General features: G+C 59.8%; 4 protein-coding genes across 4 annotated transcripts; 2 read left to right on the top strand and 2 right to left on the bottom strand.

The window, feature by feature from the left end:
• Window positions 1–945: 945 nt before the first annotated feature.
• Window positions 946–2,242, bottom strand: BXZ73DRAFT_105372 (terpenoid synthase; the record flags this gene model as incomplete). The annotated part of the gene is made up of 7 exons (XM_048016223.1): window positions 946–1,177; window positions 1,236–1,241; window positions 1,310–1,339; window positions 1,406–1,413; window positions 1,482–2,012; window positions 2,073–2,113; window positions 2,185–2,242. 7 exons carry the CDS (start codon window positions 2,240–2,242, stop codon window positions 946–948), a joined length of 906 nt encoding a protein of 301 aa, XP_047873847.1.
• Window positions 2,243–5,016: 2,774 nt separating this feature from the next.
• On the bottom strand, window positions 5,017–7,450 carry BXZ73DRAFT_53102 (uncharacterized protein; the record flags this gene model as incomplete). Its single annotated transcript, XM_048020940.1, has 3 exons — window positions 5,017–5,980; window positions 6,033–6,356; window positions 6,414–7,450. The coding sequence occupies 3 exons, from the start codon at window positions 7,448–7,450 to the stop codon at window positions 5,017–5,019; spliced, it is 2,325 nt and encodes a 774-aa protein (XP_047873846.1).
• Window positions 7,451–8,158: 708 nt separating this feature from the next.
• BXZ73DRAFT_80695 (N1221-domain-containing protein) lies at window positions 8,159–12,997 on the top strand (the record flags this gene model as incomplete). The annotated part of the gene is made up of 19 exons (XM_048023330.1): window positions 8,159–8,284; window positions 8,337–8,466; window positions 8,514–8,655; window positions 8,687–8,824; window positions 8,878–9,035; window positions 9,089–9,177; window positions 9,234–9,348; window positions 9,399–9,964; window positions 10,024–10,378; window positions 10,413–10,510; window positions 10,644–10,744; window positions 10,836–11,100; window positions 11,176–11,281; window positions 11,337–11,437; window positions 11,506–11,542; window positions 11,629–12,086; window positions 12,179–12,405; window positions 12,609–12,631; window positions 12,849–12,997. 19 exons carry the CDS (start codon window positions 8,159–8,161, stop codon window positions 12,995–12,997), a joined length of 3,384 nt encoding a protein of 1,127 aa, XP_047873845.1.
• A 1,804-nt stretch (window positions 12,998–14,801) lies between these two features.
• Window positions 14,802–15,609, top strand: BXZ73DRAFT_92291 (uncharacterized protein; the record flags this gene model as incomplete). The annotated part of the gene is made up of 3 exons (XM_048026313.1): window positions 14,802–14,949; window positions 15,010–15,165; window positions 15,446–15,609. 3 exons carry the CDS (start codon window positions 14,802–14,804, stop codon window positions 15,607–15,609), a joined length of 468 nt encoding a protein of 155 aa, XP_047873844.1.
• Window positions 15,610–15,700: the final 91 nt, after the last annotated feature.

Genomic DNA, 15,700 nt, shown 5'->3' with positions numbered 1-15,700 from the left:
CGGATGACATCTCGGGGCCCGGCGCCGCCATGCGGAGTGGCGAAGGCGTCATCACAGACGCTAACACCACCGCATGTGTTCACCGCGATCGCCGGAAGATACACGCGCCGTGGCGGACGCACTCCACACTTCGTGCACTGGGTTGCCTGCATAGAAGGGAAAGCGCGGTCAGCACACGAACATGCGTCAGACACGCGGCGCAGACGAAAAGATACAGGGAGGGCTCAGATACCGTTGTAGAGTATTGTCATTTCACAACGCCCGAGGGCGTTCGTATGTTTGGGAATATACATAGCATCATCGAAGGGGGAATGGAGCGGATACTCACCGGTGCCGAGTCTTGCATCGTCCAACTCGTGTCAGAACAGGACCTGTGGACGTGCGGCTACGCCATTAGCAGCACACGACGCAGTACGGAGCGCGACGCGTGGAGAGGTGAGACGGCACGAAGCGACCAGGAAAACTTTCGCGTTTGGCGCCTACATATATCAGGCCAGGGTGCCAAACACGCGCACACATTGCAGCCGCCAGATAAACGCCGGCCCAAAGATATTGATTCGCCTCGTTGCGTTGCACCTCGAGCCGGATGTGAGCTGGCAGCTGCGTTTCCCGCGACGGAATCTCGATCGTGACACCCACGCGGGCCGTGTCCTCTCCCGCGAATGTTGTCAGGGGTAAGATAACCATCGACGTCTAACGTCACCAATTAATTAGGGAAGGATGTGAAGTGTTGTGTATAACTAAGCTCGACTAGAGCTTGTGACTACATTATAAGTACAAGCGGATAGTGATGTTGCATTGCATACATTATGTTTTGCTGCTGCCGCGCTCTCATTAGAACCCGTGAGCGATCCGACGATACTAGGCGTAGAACCCAAGCTCAGCCAGGCGATACCGCCCGTCTTCACGTGGAACTCTAGATAACCCTGGAGGACGGCGCGACGGTCAGATGACGCAGGCGGACATCCGCCGGACGTAACGCACCTGGAGATAGCGCTGCCAGAGCGCCGCCAGCTCCGGGTCGGCAGACGTGATCGCGTCGATCCTACGCACGGTGTCCGTGACCTCGTCCGCGAGGATCCGGAGCACCTCCGACGGCGACTTCCGCTCTGCGGCCGCGCGCAGGTGGATGTAGTTGTCCGTCTCGCCCGCCAGGGTCTCCTTGTAAAAGGACAAGCTGAACCGAAGACTGTCAGATCAGCCGCACCTTGATGCCGACGCCCACAGAAACCTACATATCGCTGCGGACGTAAAACGCACATGAGCTTGTGTCACCGGCGCGGTTCCAGAGGGGAGGGAGAGCACTCACTTCGTACAGTTGATGAAGTAATCCATCTCTCTGCGCGACCCGTCCATCCCGGATGAGCGCTGCCATCCCCATGTCGACGACAGGCGAAACACTCACGGGATGATCTGTAGGTACGAGTTCACGCCGTCGCGCCAGTCGCCTGGGAATGCGAAGTGCGCGTAGGGGGGGCCACGCCGGACTTGGTGCGGACGTAGTAGGGATAGCGCGTCGCGCCGGGGATTGGGGCCATCCCCGTGGTCGTGTACTCAATGTACATGGCCGTCATGGAGTCGAAGGTGCCGCTGATGATCGCGTTCGCGCCGATGCGCGGCCAGAGGTCGAACGCGCGGCGGATGTGCGCCGCAAAGCGGTCGAGCACCGGGTCGAGCTGGGGGGCGCCCTCGGAGAACCGCTGGGCGAACTGGCCGATGGGCTCGGGGTCGGCGCCGCAGTGGTCGTCGGCGTAGAAGGTGAACGCGGTGTAGAGCGCGACGAAGTACTGGTGCTCGGCGCTGGTGTGGCCGGAGGTGCACTCGGCCATGTTGCAGCTGTTGTGCAGCATCTTGTCGGTGAACGTCGCGCTGACGTCGATGTTCCAGGACGCGATCTCCGCCGCGAGCCGCCGTCGCAGCCCGTCGTTCTGCGGTGTTCTCGGCGACACGAAGTTCAGACCGCGCAGGAAGGACCGGATGATTTGCTGCGTGGCGCGAATGTCGTCGTGGCCCTGCGCACATCTAGGCGTCCGCAACTTCGAGGGTCCGGATGTGTGACTGGCGTTACAGACCCGCTCCTTGTCGTCTGTCAGCAATGGTTGGGTTGTGGGCTCTGGCAGTAGATCGAAGACCTGGGGGGTTGGGTGAATGAGTTGGCAAAGTATGCAGGTAAGTTCACCTCACCTGGGAGGAGAAGGTAGGCAATGCTGAGCGCGAGCCGGGAGAGGGAGAAAGGAGCCATGGAAGGCAGAGCGGATGGGGAAAACATCGGGGATAGTGGAGGGGATTTTAAGCTGGAGCAGAACGCAATGCCGGCCGCGTGGTGACAATCTTCTGGGAGCGTGTTTCCTAGAAGGCGCGTGGGGCAGAGAGCAGCAGCCGGCTAGTCCGTGTGAGGTCGAAGGAAGGCACGAAGCAGCTGCCACGAGCTTCGGACGGGGCGCATGGCCGTGCTGGAGTTCGGACGTGGGTCCGTGGCGGCAAGCGGAGAACGAGCGCAGTGATGCGACGCGCGACATCGAGGGACTAGTCTCCCATCGCCAGGGCGCACGCCGGCACCCAGGCCTCGTCGCGGATGCAATCCACCCAGCGCCTCCGCTCTTGGCTTTGCGGTCGGCGCTCCGACACTCCTCTGCCCTCCGAGTGTTGCGTACTGGCCTTTCAAGCCAACATGTCCTGTGCTGCACAATCTGCGACAAACCTAGTCGACACCGCGCGTTGAGACCATCGTTTCCAGTGCTGCGCCGTTTCAGCTAGGGCTCATGGCAGGTTTCGGCTACAACCTCATTGCAACGCGTCATCGGAACAGCGTGGTCAGGTGGTGTCTCTCGATGGCATAGTTGCCTCTTGACGTCGAGCAACCATGCAATGTAACTAAGCTCTAGTCACACAGGTGCAGTCTCAGGTAGTCGACGATCCACGGCCCGATACCTGGTTCGGCTGCATACCGTTAGTGGAAGGTTTAATACATGATTTTGAATGTCGGCCCGCCAAGTCCGACCAATCTCTATCGGTCGAGACTCTACATTCTCCTCGGAGCGGAACGTCGCAAAGATGCAGCTTTCATTCGCGACTATTTGGTGACAGCTGCCCCTGCTCGGTCTCCAAACTCGCAATCAACGCCTCCGATTCTCGCTTGAAGCCCGGGGCGTTCATAGTAGGAGATCAAGCCCAGCGACATCTGTCATTTGTTGCGGTACCCAAGCCGAAACTACTCGGTAAGCGATGCTCTTTATTGCCAGTATCCCAGGCACGCAGATCCGTTTATCCCAGTCAACCGATATCGTACCGAGCGGGGGCGTCACCAGCCAGCTTCCGTCACTAGTCGTAGGATCGACTTATGGCTCACACAGTCCGACACGATTAACGTCATCATCTCATGCCAGAGGGCGGATAATCCATGCACACGCACCAAGTCCCGATCACCATAACCATTAGGACAGAAGAGGATACATACGTCCTTCCTTCGGTCGCAGCCCCGGGCCCGGCATACTAATCACGAAGGCGAACCTGCGCCAAAATCGGCCGCGCTCTGCCCAGCCGGGCCTAACCCCGCCAACAGGCACCCGTGCTCCATGCCTCGCGCTACTAACCTCCGACGGAAAGCTCACGACCACGGCGCTCAGCTGGTAATTAACAGGGAGCTCCCACGCTCAGCCTCTGCAGCCGCATCGGCCGCCGCGCTCACGATTGGCAATCCCGTACTATGTCATTCCGCTGCCACCTCCCTGATTAGAAGGCACTATAGTGTCCAGGCCGAGCAAGATCAAGACATAACAAAGGCAGAGCGGCGTCGCTGCTCGATGTCATCCACGTGAGCAACACGGTCGTTTAAAGAAGCAGTACGCGTACTTAGTACTTGGTGGTCATCGATGCAGTTCGCAGGTCCACCTTCTGTCGGTGTGTTCACCGAGGTGCCCGCCGATAAGCCTCGGGACTCTCGCGCGTCCACCCGCGAAGGCCTACACGCAACAAGGCGGCACACAAAACGAACGAGTGACCACACACGTTCCACCAGGTGCGTGCACACGAGTGGGACACACGTACGGGAGCACACGGCACAGGCTCGGAGCATAACGGTCTTCCATTGACGACATGTACAGCAAGCAGGAGCACCCGCGAGATGTCGGAGACCTAGGACCGATGTACATAAGCTATACCTACGGAGACGAAGCATGCTGAAGGGGGGAGCGCGACGGATGGCAAGGAGCAAGGGGGCTTCGTCCGTTGAAAGTACAAAGGCGGATGCGAGGGAGCGGGTGGATGGGTCCACCAAGGGAGGGGGGAGGGAGGAACGACTGGGTACGTAGGAGACGAGAGACATTGCTGGGTTTTCTGGGTTTTCCGTATGTTTTTGTGCGTTTGTAAACAATGCAGCAGAACAGACGTACGTGATGCGAAGCCAGAAGACGAGATGGGAGAGCGACGTGAGACAACATTAGGGGTAGCGGAAACGTGAATGTAAGCGGGCGGGTAGGTAGGTATTCTGTACACGAGGAACCGCGGCGTTACGGAGGAGGAAGCAGGAGAATTGACGAGACCGCCCAACGTTCGGTATGCAGACATACGACGACGCGCACAGGCCAGATACGGTGTGGAAGAATGCCCCTCGGCGCGTGGACGACTGAGAGCGCATAGCGCCTCCAGGCCGAATCGTGTGCCGGTAATGGTGAGAATAGATACGAAGTGCGAGGGGACGAGATGGGGGCGATCCTGAGACGGGATGGATATGTCGTGGATGGCAGAAGGCCCGAGTAGACGAACGATGTTGTGATGTGAGAGACTTGAGGAAACCTATGACCGAGAATGCGGAGAGCTAGCGCACAATAGTGAGTGGCGAAAGAACCACCCCGCGCTTGCGCGAGGTGGCTCAGGTGGGGAGCGGGAGGGGATGGTACACCGGAAGCGACGGAGAGGATTATTATAATGAATGATGCATGGAGGGTACCGGGGAAAGGAGCCAGGTGCAACTATCTAAGTCTCCGTTGCGAATCTAGAACGCGTTGTTGTACAACCTCACGCCATGAGCGAGGGGCGGTGAGAAAGCCCGAAGGGCCGATCATAGGACGTCGGGAAGCCGATGCGGTTGTACGTGCCCCATGCAGGAGGAGACACGTACTGCGCCTCTGGCACACGAACATCGTGATCGAACTGCGTCTGCGAGAAGGACCGCAGGCGAGCAGGCGCCTGCTCCATGGCCTGATTGTAGGAGAGGGAGTGCGAACGGCCATGGCTGGGATGGACAGTGGGAACGCCGTAGCCGTAGTCGAAGGCAGGGTGGGGGGCTTGGTACATGGGGGGAGGGAAAGCCCGAGCCGGGTCCTGCCGCATGACGTAGCCACCTATAGGCCAGGAAGGGTGATGCATATCCACCGAGGGCTGGTATTGCGGAGGTGGCGGCGGCAATCCAAGGTGGGACACAGGCTGGGGTGCCACGTACTGACCATGTCCCCTGGTAGAGTCGCGCAGAATGGGCTCATCTGCGGCGGGACTCCACTTCGCAGGTGGCGGCAGTGCGCGCTCAGACCCCTTCGCATATGGATCAGCATGCGCATTGAACGACCTGGTGCTGGTCCGCCTCCTCGGGAGATACTCCTCGCGGAGCGGCCCGTCTTCGTCCAAGTCGATTTCCAGCACGTCGTCCACATACGTGTCTTCATCAGTCTTCTTCTGATCCTCGAGTCCGACAAAGATTGGCATCGGAGGTCCGGAAACCTCGTTGCCCGAGTAGGCATAATCGATTGTACCGGCGTTGACCAACGTCTCGAGAGCTTGGCGCACGATGATGTGTGGACTGGTCGAAGGGCGCGAAATAGGCTGCGGGAACATGGGAGACGATAGCGCCTGGTGGTACGCCATGATGTCCGAAAGCCAGTCGGTCCAGTCGAGGGGAGCAATGGACAGGTCATACTGGAAAATGTCCAAAGCAAGCGCTTCGAGCCTGTTCAATGAGCGGATAGGGACGTTCGAGATGGTGTGCCTGCATGGATGAGTCAGCGAAAGCTTTCGCAACATGGTACCACTCGACTTACCAAGTCTTGTTGGAGAAAGTGTGATCATCCAGCCACTTATTGGCGAGCATACAGCCCAGCAGGATGAGACGGAATGGCGCGTAAGCTTCGATCATATCCCGATCGGCTCCAAGATGCGCCTCCCCGAGCAGTTCGGCGCGGAAGCGCATTTCCTTGACGTGCTCCGGACCTAATCCCACAGGACCGAAGAAGACGGGCAAACGCACGATGTACCACAGAGCAAGGAACACCGCCGAGGGCTGTAAAAGTGTTGATAGCAGCATGGAGTGGGTGGAGGAGATCAAGTGAGATGGTGGCGAGCTGGGATAGTGCTTGAAGAAAGCGCTGCAAGGGATGCCGTTAATTACGACGCCAGACCATGACCAGTGAACGGCTGCGTACCCTGGCTGGGCGTATACAGGAGGGAGGCGCATTCCCGTCGTGCAGACCTTCCACACGTATCCGACGATCCACTCTGACAGTGGTGCTGCCAGCTTCTTGTATGCGGCAGTAGCGACGGGCGTGACGACGGACTCGGTGGCGGGAGCCTGCTGAACGGGCTGCTCCCCTTGGCAAGTCTGGCATTGGTAACACGTAGCGTGGTAGCCGTCGTGAGTGGGATAAGAAACGCTCTGGTTGCGTTCAGCAGCCCGGCTGCGCTGCAACGCGGGGACATACTGGGCCTCCACAAAAGCGTTGTCGACGTAGTCGGCAAATGGAGTGGCTGGTCCAATAGGGCTAGAACCAACCTCGACGTCGCCGGCTTGCTCTGGAGAAAAATTCTCCGCCACGTCAGGGGAGTAGTCCTCCAAGACGGGACTGAACGCGCCACGCTCGTACCGGGCGTACGCTTCAGCCACTCCGGGCGCCGAAAGCGAGCGAGTGATGGTGCGGGAGTCGGCTGTGCGATCCACTGCAACGGCGATGGGGCTGTCGGTCGACATGCGTTGGTACGTCTTCTGCTGGACCTGGGGGAAGTCGGAAAGGTCATCGTCGCTGCGCCAGTCCCGCATAGCGGGGTAACCATCCATCTCGTCGTCCATTTCTTCAGGGGCAAGGTACATGTTGCCGGAGAGGAAGTCGGCCTCGAACGTCGAGGCACGGACGGGCGGAATGCTCGCTTGCGCGTGCGCTCCTTTAATGACCGATGCGTTGTCCGCAGCGGTCAACCCTTCCTGAAAACCCTGCTGGGTGAGGTCCTGGGAAAGCCCGTAGTCGTCCTCCCAAATGCGGCGGGGTTTGTTCCTCCTCCACGAAGGGAGAGAGCTGATCCACTCCTCCCGGGATGCGAGCGAGGGTGGAGGTCCCTGAGGAGGGAGGGGCAACGTGTTGGTGAGGTGCTGAAAGACGGACGATTTGCTATCGGGCTGGGAGGGGTGATTGATCTTGATGACCTGGTGGGAGGGCTGCTTGATGAAGACGGGAACGGGAACGGGCATCGGCAGGAGGGAAGAGAACGGGGCGGTCACAAGCGGTTGCTCGACCTGTGGGGGGTGGGCAGGGCCTATGACGGGGGGCCAGGGTGCGGCGTGGATTGAAGGGGCCTTGGGCCGGTCGTAAAGTAGGTCGTGAACGGAGGCGGGAAACGAGGAAAGCGAAGAGTAGGAGTGTCGAGGACGAGATGGCGTACGCACAGCGAAGGCGTGCCTTTTGGGATGCTCGATGTGAGAGACGGGGACGGGGAATGGGGCAGACGGCGACCTGCAGGCACCTCCCAACCGGTGGTGATCGCTGGCAGGGATTAGAACACCCTCTCCGTGGTCGACGCCGTCGTGGTCGTCAGTCGCGAGAGAGAAAAGAGGACCTGGGGACGGAGACGATGGACCGACGGAGGGAGGTCGATCCTGGGGGGGGCCAATGTCGTCGTGGCTTGGGCTGAAAACAACCGCGGCTGCTCTTTCTGTGAGCCCCACCGCTTAGTCAGCTGCTGCATATGGCGACTCCCCGTCCGCGGCTGCCCAGCGCTCCCCCTCTCGGTCTCGGTCTCGGAGGCCTCCTCCCGGCCGCTTCTCCTGACTCGTCCGCCGCACGCCCACCGCACCTATCGCGAGCCCGCGCTCAACCCGCACGCCTGCCGACCGCGTTCCGCGCGCGCATATACGCGCACCCACCCGCCATTTCACCCCCGCACGCCCCCCGCTCTCGCCATGGTACCGCTCCAGCTCTCCTCGCACAGAATTCCCGCTGATGCCCTGTCTCCGCAGCAAGTCGGTCTTGACTCAATTACGCTCGGCCAGCTCAAGGCCATGGTCGGCTCTGCACCAAAGCCCAAGGTCCGTCCTCCGCCACCTGCGCGCCGACGCGGCTGACTCGAGGAGCAAGTAGCAATCATTCTATGATTTCCGATATTATGACGAGGACACCGTAATGAACGAGATTGAGGAGTTTTATTCGTATGCCGAGCTGCCCCAGGTCGCTGAGAACCTCAGGGCCTGGGATGGCTCCTACCCTGGAGGTTCGTGCACAGGCTCACACACATGTGAATTCTCTGACTCCGCACAGAATGGACCACCAGCCCGATCGCACAGCGCAAAGCCCATGTCGAAGTTCTCCTCGAAAGTTTGGAGCACCGCGACGCCGAGATCCGGTTCACAAACGCCCGCCGTCTGTTCTATATCCTCCAAGGTCAGTCTCATTGTGCCCTGTTTGTTATCGTCTCCCTTATCCCATTTTAGGCACCTTCGCGGAGACGACCTCGCCCGAGATCAGCTCCACTGGATAATCGAGAACTGCAAAATCGTCAAAGACGCGAATGGCCTCAGTAACATCATCGAGGCCATCAAGATTGCGAGCTCAAAACATGACCTACTATGGTACGTTCATGCCGTCCGTGGATGTTAATCTCATGACGCTGATTTCTTTGCAGTAGTTTATCGGATGCGGATGCCGCACATTTCAACATCTCGTCACAGGAGAAGGCGGATTTCATGGAAGAAGTGACTACGGAATTATCCGTGTACCTAGGCATGTTATATCACATGGTCGAGGTATTCAAAACACAGGATGACTTTGCGGACGAGCTGAGTGAGCAATGCCGTTTGTGCCGGAGGATTACGACGCTGATCCCCTGACGCTAGTGAGCTTGGAGCCACCTTTGCCCGTTTATCTGTTCAACATTGTATCGGGCCTAAGAGACAAAAGCGCCAAGGGGTATCCTGTGAAGAAAGTACGGACCCTCACGCTTCGTGCCGACGCCTCAGCCGGCTCATAGCCCTTTCGTAGCTGCTGCTCATCCTCTGGAAAACACTCCTCACGTGCTGTGGCGGCCTCCGTGAGCTTGCGAATGTGAAGCGGCTGACTCGAGAGCTCGCGGGTCTCTCGCCAGTGGCTGACGAAGGTCGGTTCCCAGCTCCGTCTTTTATGACACACTATCTTGACGCAAAACAGCCGCTCCAATCAAGGCGTCACCCATTGACCTGGAGATGTTCCGTCAGGAAATCTCCATGAAGTACCCCACCTTCAACCCGAACGCTGTGAAGGTCCCCGCCGCCGTGCCTGTGGACACCTCCAAACTCTCCCATGCGTACGCGCCTATCCCGGTCCGTCACCACTATGAGCACGATGGTGGTGACTCGCAGCACCAGGATCAAACGCACAGCGGCATGCAACACTACGGCGGATCGCAGCCAGGCTCCTCGTTCCGTGCCATGCCGCAGCCTGCTACGCCTGCGCCTTCGCCCCCTCCGTCCCCCAAGCCCAAGAAGCAACAGTTCCAGACAGACCAGAGCCGGCCGTTCTTGTTCCCGTTCTCGCGGAGTCGCATCGGCTACAATGACTCTCGCCTCGTCCCATTCGCCATCGACGAGGCGGATAAGCTCTACTCCAAACACATGTACGTCAGTCTCTCCCTCTGGCAGATGTGGCGGACCCGCGAGGAGTGCATGACGGTCGAGAGCGGCCTCGAATACCTCCCGGGCGCCGGGCGCCCCTCCGAACCTAAGATCCCTGCTATCGTGAGTATATCAGGCACTATCGCGCACTCGCACAGTCGCTGACGATCTCGCGCTTTCAGTCGCCGTCGCAAGACGAAGATGCCGCCGAGAAACTGCCCGACGTCGCGCTATTAGATATCAAGATAGTGGAGGCGGAAAAGATGATCGCGGAAGGCGAAACGGGCGCGGACAAACGCCGCGCGATGGAACGCCGAGAGGCCCTGGTACGCCTGAAGAGAGTTGAGCAGATCTATGTGAGCTTCGCTTCCAATTTGGGTTCGGCCACAACGCCCATTCCTCCGCCAGGGAGCCGTCCTCCCCGTTCTTCGGGATGGGTGCTCGTTCTGCTCAAGCTTCTTTTGGCAACTGTTTCGACGGCGAACAATGGTGCCCCGCCTCCTGCGGCCGCAGGCTTCCCCCCGGGAGTAGTTTCACGTGCGTGCCCTGCCATTCCATGCGCCGGGCGCAGTTCTGATAAGGCGCGCAGCGCTGGAGCAGATGCCACCCAAGCCCGCTACTCTCGATGAAACCGATGTCACGAGGCACCGTGAAGTGACCTCCAAGGCGGTCTCCGCCATCCTCTGCTCACCTTGAAATGGTTCAAGATGTCCCGTGAGTTTCCAGTGTGGGGGCTCCAAAGCTTCTGCGGTCAGGCCCTGACGTAGGCACAGATGTGATGAAATTTCATCACCTCGGGCAGCTTCTGCTGGACACCAACTGCCTCCTGCTCATTCTGAAAATATTCGGCCTTCAGGAGGTCTCTACGGCTATTGTCTCCAAGGCTGACAGCCCCGAGCACAAGTAAGTGCAAACGCATTACCTGCCCACGTTTGTTCAGTGCGGATCATGAGCCATTGAGTTGACCTACCGCGGTCCACTTCCTTTCACCCAGCTTCTTCCGCTACTGTCAAACGCGGTTTGCGCGGCGGACCGAGTCCGGCGTTGGTATAGACGATCACATGCAGCGCGCGTCTCGCCAGACGATTGTGCGGACGACCACCCTTCCCAATGGGCAGAAGCACGATGAGGAGGTCGACATGCTAACCGACTTCTCCTGGCGCAATTTCTTCTCCACCATCAACTTCGCGAAAATTATGCAGAAGCTGTCGAAGCACCGCTCACATCGCATACGAATGCTCGTGCAGTACAAGAGCTCAGTGAGTGTGCTCCGACGAGCATGGGGCACGAGCCGTACACGTGGACGCAACTTGACGATCAATGTGGTTTGACAGGCGGTGTTGAAGCGGATACTGAAGGTGCAGCACCCCTTGCTGCAGCTGCATGTCCTGAAGCTCATCAAGAGCCAAGTCCCCTTCTGTGGGCGGAAGTGGCGGCAATGTGAGCGTCACCTGCCTCTCCCTCGCGGCAACGTGCTGAAGTGGAGTCTTCCTAGCGAACATGCAGGTCATCACGGCAATCTATCTGAATTGCAGGCCCGACCTCCGAGACGAGTGGTTGACGGGCATTGAGGTCGACGACGTGTACGACGCGCAGGTGGGTCGTGTGTCCTCGCGTCGTCCCGAAGCCGTTCCACTTACTCACTTCGCAACCTCGCTGTTCAGGCGCAAGAACAAGCTTTACGCCATCTCGTGAAGTTCTGTACGTCATCACACCCCTCAACCCTGTCTGAAACACCGCTGACGACGCTCATCTATCCTGCATGTACGTCCGCATACGCGCCGCAGACAACAACAAGCGGTACGGCGTACAGGCGACTGTGCAAACCGGGGGCGCGCACCGCCGCGCGGCGAGCATGTCCCACCACCTTGAGGGCCTCCACCCCGGCCCGGAGTTGTCAGGCATGCTCCGCCCAGTGCAGACGCCAAACACGGTCGACGCGGACGTATTCCCGCCGCTGCGCGCGAACACGGCCGAGCCGTCCATCTTCCTGCCGTACGTGACGGAGGACATCGCGTTCGAGGAGGAGTACGAGGAGTACCTCCGCTGGTCTGAGGAGACCGCCGGCGACGGCGCGGGCGCGAGCGCGTGGGCGCGCCTCCCCGACCTCGTGCACGACATCGCGGACAACATTTCGGACAGCGAGAGCATCGCGAGCATCGGCGAGCTCAACGAGGAGGCGCGCCTGCTCGAGTCTGGCGGCGAGAAGCGCGACGGCCCGGACGAGAACGTCAACAACTGGGAGGTGTGTCTGGTTCCGCCTTTCTCCGTCCTCCTTCACCCTCGTCTCCGTGGCTGCGTCGGAACGCGCGTGCTGACGCCGACTCTCTTTTGTAGCACATGAGCCCGAAGACGATGGCTGCGCTTGCGAAGTCGCCCTCTGCGCACGGACGCCGGTCTAGCTCTGGCAGCGGCGGTTTGCGGCCCGTGATGCCGTTCGAGCTCGAGAGCGGCCCCGCCATCGAGGACGACGATGACGACGAGGAAGAGCTCGGGCCGATGCCGCGTGAACCTGGAGCGTTCCAGTCTGGCGGAGGCGTTGATGAAGTGGAGTATGCGTATGGGTGCGTCATTCATCACTTCGTGTTGACCGTGCTCGGTTGATTGACACCTTGTTCAGTGTCTAAACGAAGGCGGAAGAGAATGGATACTTGGCATGGATTTGAATCTTGATGCTGTACTACTACCACAGAATCGCAATGCTTCCTGTTAATGCATGTGTCTGGCATGACGAGAAGTGCATTTGTGAATATCGAATATCGTCCAGGGTAAAACGTCGCAACTTGTTGAGTGAGCGAAGCCACGCGTGCGCACGTTTTAGAGCCACATCAATGATACATCAATCTACTATCGTTCGCTCAATACTGCGCCTTCACCCTCGCCACCGCCCACGGTGTTCCCGCGGAATAGAAGTCCATCGGGTACACACCTCCCTCCTTTGCCCGCTTCTTCGCATCGCCCCCGCCTTCCGCCATCCACCCCGCCGCCTGTCCTACAGCGACCGCAGCCTCATACGGGCTCAGCAGCGGGCGCGCGAACGCGTACCCCCAGTCGATCGACAGCCGCGGGCACGACGTCTGCACGAACGCTGCCAGGTGCGGCCCGAAGAGCGCGAGCTTCGCCGGCGCGAGCTCAGAAAGGAGGATGGGGACGTAAGGGATCGGGGCCGGCGCGCTCGCGAGCTGGTGCGTTATCGCGCGGAGCTGGCGGAAGCTGCCCTGGCGTCCGAGCGTGCCGAGAACGACGCCCCACGTCGCAGGAGCGGGTCGCGGCGTTGGCACGGGTGTTGGGGGCGGGGTGGGCAGGAGGGAGGTAACGGGGGACGCGGACGCGGGGGTGAGGGCTGCGGTGATGCTCCGGCGGGCAGTCTCCACGGCTTCGTCGCGCACGGTGCGCATCTCGACGTGGTCGTAGCGCTCTCGGGTCAACTTCTTCGAGTAGGGGTCGTACCGGAAGGCGGGCACCGTGGGGTTGGCGATCATGATGGACTCCAGGTGGAATCGGCCGTCGCCCAAGTATCTGCCGCACGGGTTAACACGGATTTTGCTACATACAGAATGGGACCCTCACAGGAGCGCATCGACGTTTGGAAGTGATGGAGCTGTACAGCCCAGGATCTCACCGGGAGACAATGGCTTCGTTCTCGGGATGGAGACCTCGTACTTGCCCGTCCAGAGTTTCGGTCCACCTAATGCCTGTGAAGCATCTTCATCGGCACCCAGCGGACTCTCGATCAAACCGGCGGGTAGCGAAGGAACGTCCGAGTTCGCCGACTCGATCGAAAGCTCATCTTTGAGGTTTGAGAGCGCAGATACGAATTGGATGGTTGAAACCAGGGCCAGTCGTGTTAACTCCAAAGTTTCAGGTTCGGGGGGTACGGTCGAAGACGGATGATCAGACGTCGCTTCGTCAGCACTTGGACCCTCAATCCTTAGATGACCTCCAGCCGCAAGTGACTGCCCGGCAGGAACCATAGACCGCTCTTCTTCGCCGTCTAGTAATGTTTCCCAAAAGCGTCTCCTATCATTGGGGAAATTGAGACGAATGGTTTGGATCAAGTGCGTAGAGTCGATGGCGATCTCCACAAAGATGTAGAGGGTTTTGATTTGCGTCTGGTCAATGGGGACTACAGCGAGGAATCAGAAGATTCCCAAGAGCGAAGAATGGACCACGCACCCAGGCAACTGTGACCGTAATGGACAGCATATCGCATCCGAGTGCAACGGCAGTGTAATCATCAATGCAGCATGCGCCATACGTGACATCTCCCATGATTACAGTGAGAGCATTCGTAAAACTAGAGAATACGAAGGGTTAATTGGGTACAAGGCGCGAATGGGCAGAAAACTGCACCTGCGCACCGTTCGATGATATCAGCGATCGTGCAGGCAAACATTTGCAGTCCCTCCGGCATCTGTAAGGCTACCATCTTGGCTTCGTTTTTGCGAACATGGTGGATAGTTTTGTGGATCTCGAACGAGTAGTTCGAGGGCAGCTGCTTGATGGCCTCATTGAGCTGGGCGTCGTTGAGAATGGCCGGAGGAATCTGGTTTGCGACGACTGGATTGTGGCCGGGCTTTGAGGGAGTTGCAGTCTTGGAGCCCACAAAGCGTTTGCGTGGCTTCGCAGCACTCTTCGCGCCTGGAGTAGAGGATGAGCCCGTGGAGTCGGCCATAGTAGTGAGTGAAGGGGCAGTCGAGGTAGCTCTCCAAGCAAAGGAGCTCTCTGAACGATATTTGGCTGCACGGCTTCTCGGGCCGCGGCGAGCAGTGTGACGCGCCGTGACAAATCGTAGAGGGTGACAAGACGCAGAACTCCCCGTAATCCACGCACGCTCTGCAGCGCAGCTCCTCGACTTGTCCCCTCGTATTCCTTTCGCTTTCCTTGCCACGCTTCGTACACGATGTCTAGCCGGGGACGCTCACCCTCTCCCCGCCCACTCAGAGACGAAGACGTAGACATGGACGACGGCTCTCCTCCCGCCAACTCTACCACCAAAGTGGTCGTCGTCTCCAGCCTCACTCGCAACGTCCTGGAACCACACTTGCAAACCATATTCGGCTTCTACGGAGACATCCTCAAAATGAGCGTGCCCCTCTATGTAAAATGTGCGTATATGCGCGTCCTGGTCTTCTCGCTGCTCCTCTCACCGCGCCCTGTCACCACAGCCGGCCAAAACAAAGGCAAGGCGACCATCGAGTTCGCCGACTCCGCCGCCGCACGCAAGGCTGTCTCTCACATGGACGGCGGCCAGATCGACGGCGCTGCCGTCAAGGTCGAGCTCTCCGACGGCCCCTTCCGCTCCCACTCCCGCTCACGCTCCCGTTCGCCCCGCCCGCCCCCGCGCCTCGCTTTGGCCGCGGCGGCCCCAAGTCCCTCACCCGCTCCCTCTCCCCCCGCTCCCGTTCCCCGCCGCCGCGCGGGGCCCGTCGCTTCGACCCACGACACAACGACAGTCATCGCAGGCCGCCTCCTCCACCGGCAGGCCGGAGGCCCCCGCCGCGCGACTTCCGCCGGTACTCGCGCTCGCGCACCCGCTCACGGTCCCCACTACGACGTGGCGGGGACCGCCTCGTGCCCCGCCGGCGGTCGCCAAGCTACGAGCGCGGCGGCACCGGCTACCGTGGTCGCTCGAGGAGCTACTCGGTGGCATCGAGCCGGTCGCGCACGCGTTCTCTCAGCCCCCGCTCTCGTACGCGTTCGCGCACTCGCTCGTTCTACTCTTCTTCTGGCTACTCGCGCAGCAGGACCCGTTCCCGCTCTGTTAGCAAGGCCAGGAGGAGTTTCAGCCGTGATGACATCCGCGACAGCCGTTCGAGGTCGCCCAAGGATTGAATCCGGTTCACTCGGTTGCGACAC

This window comes from Epithele typhae (assembly GCF_022376455.1).
Source record: "Epithele typhae strain CBS 203.58 chromosome Unknown BXZ73scaffold_64, whole genome shotgun sequence".
NCBI lineage: Eukaryota > Fungi > Basidiomycota > Agaricomycetes > Polyporales > Epitheliaceae > Epithele > Epithele typhae.
This window is presented reverse-complemented; position numbering and strand designations above follow the sequence as displayed.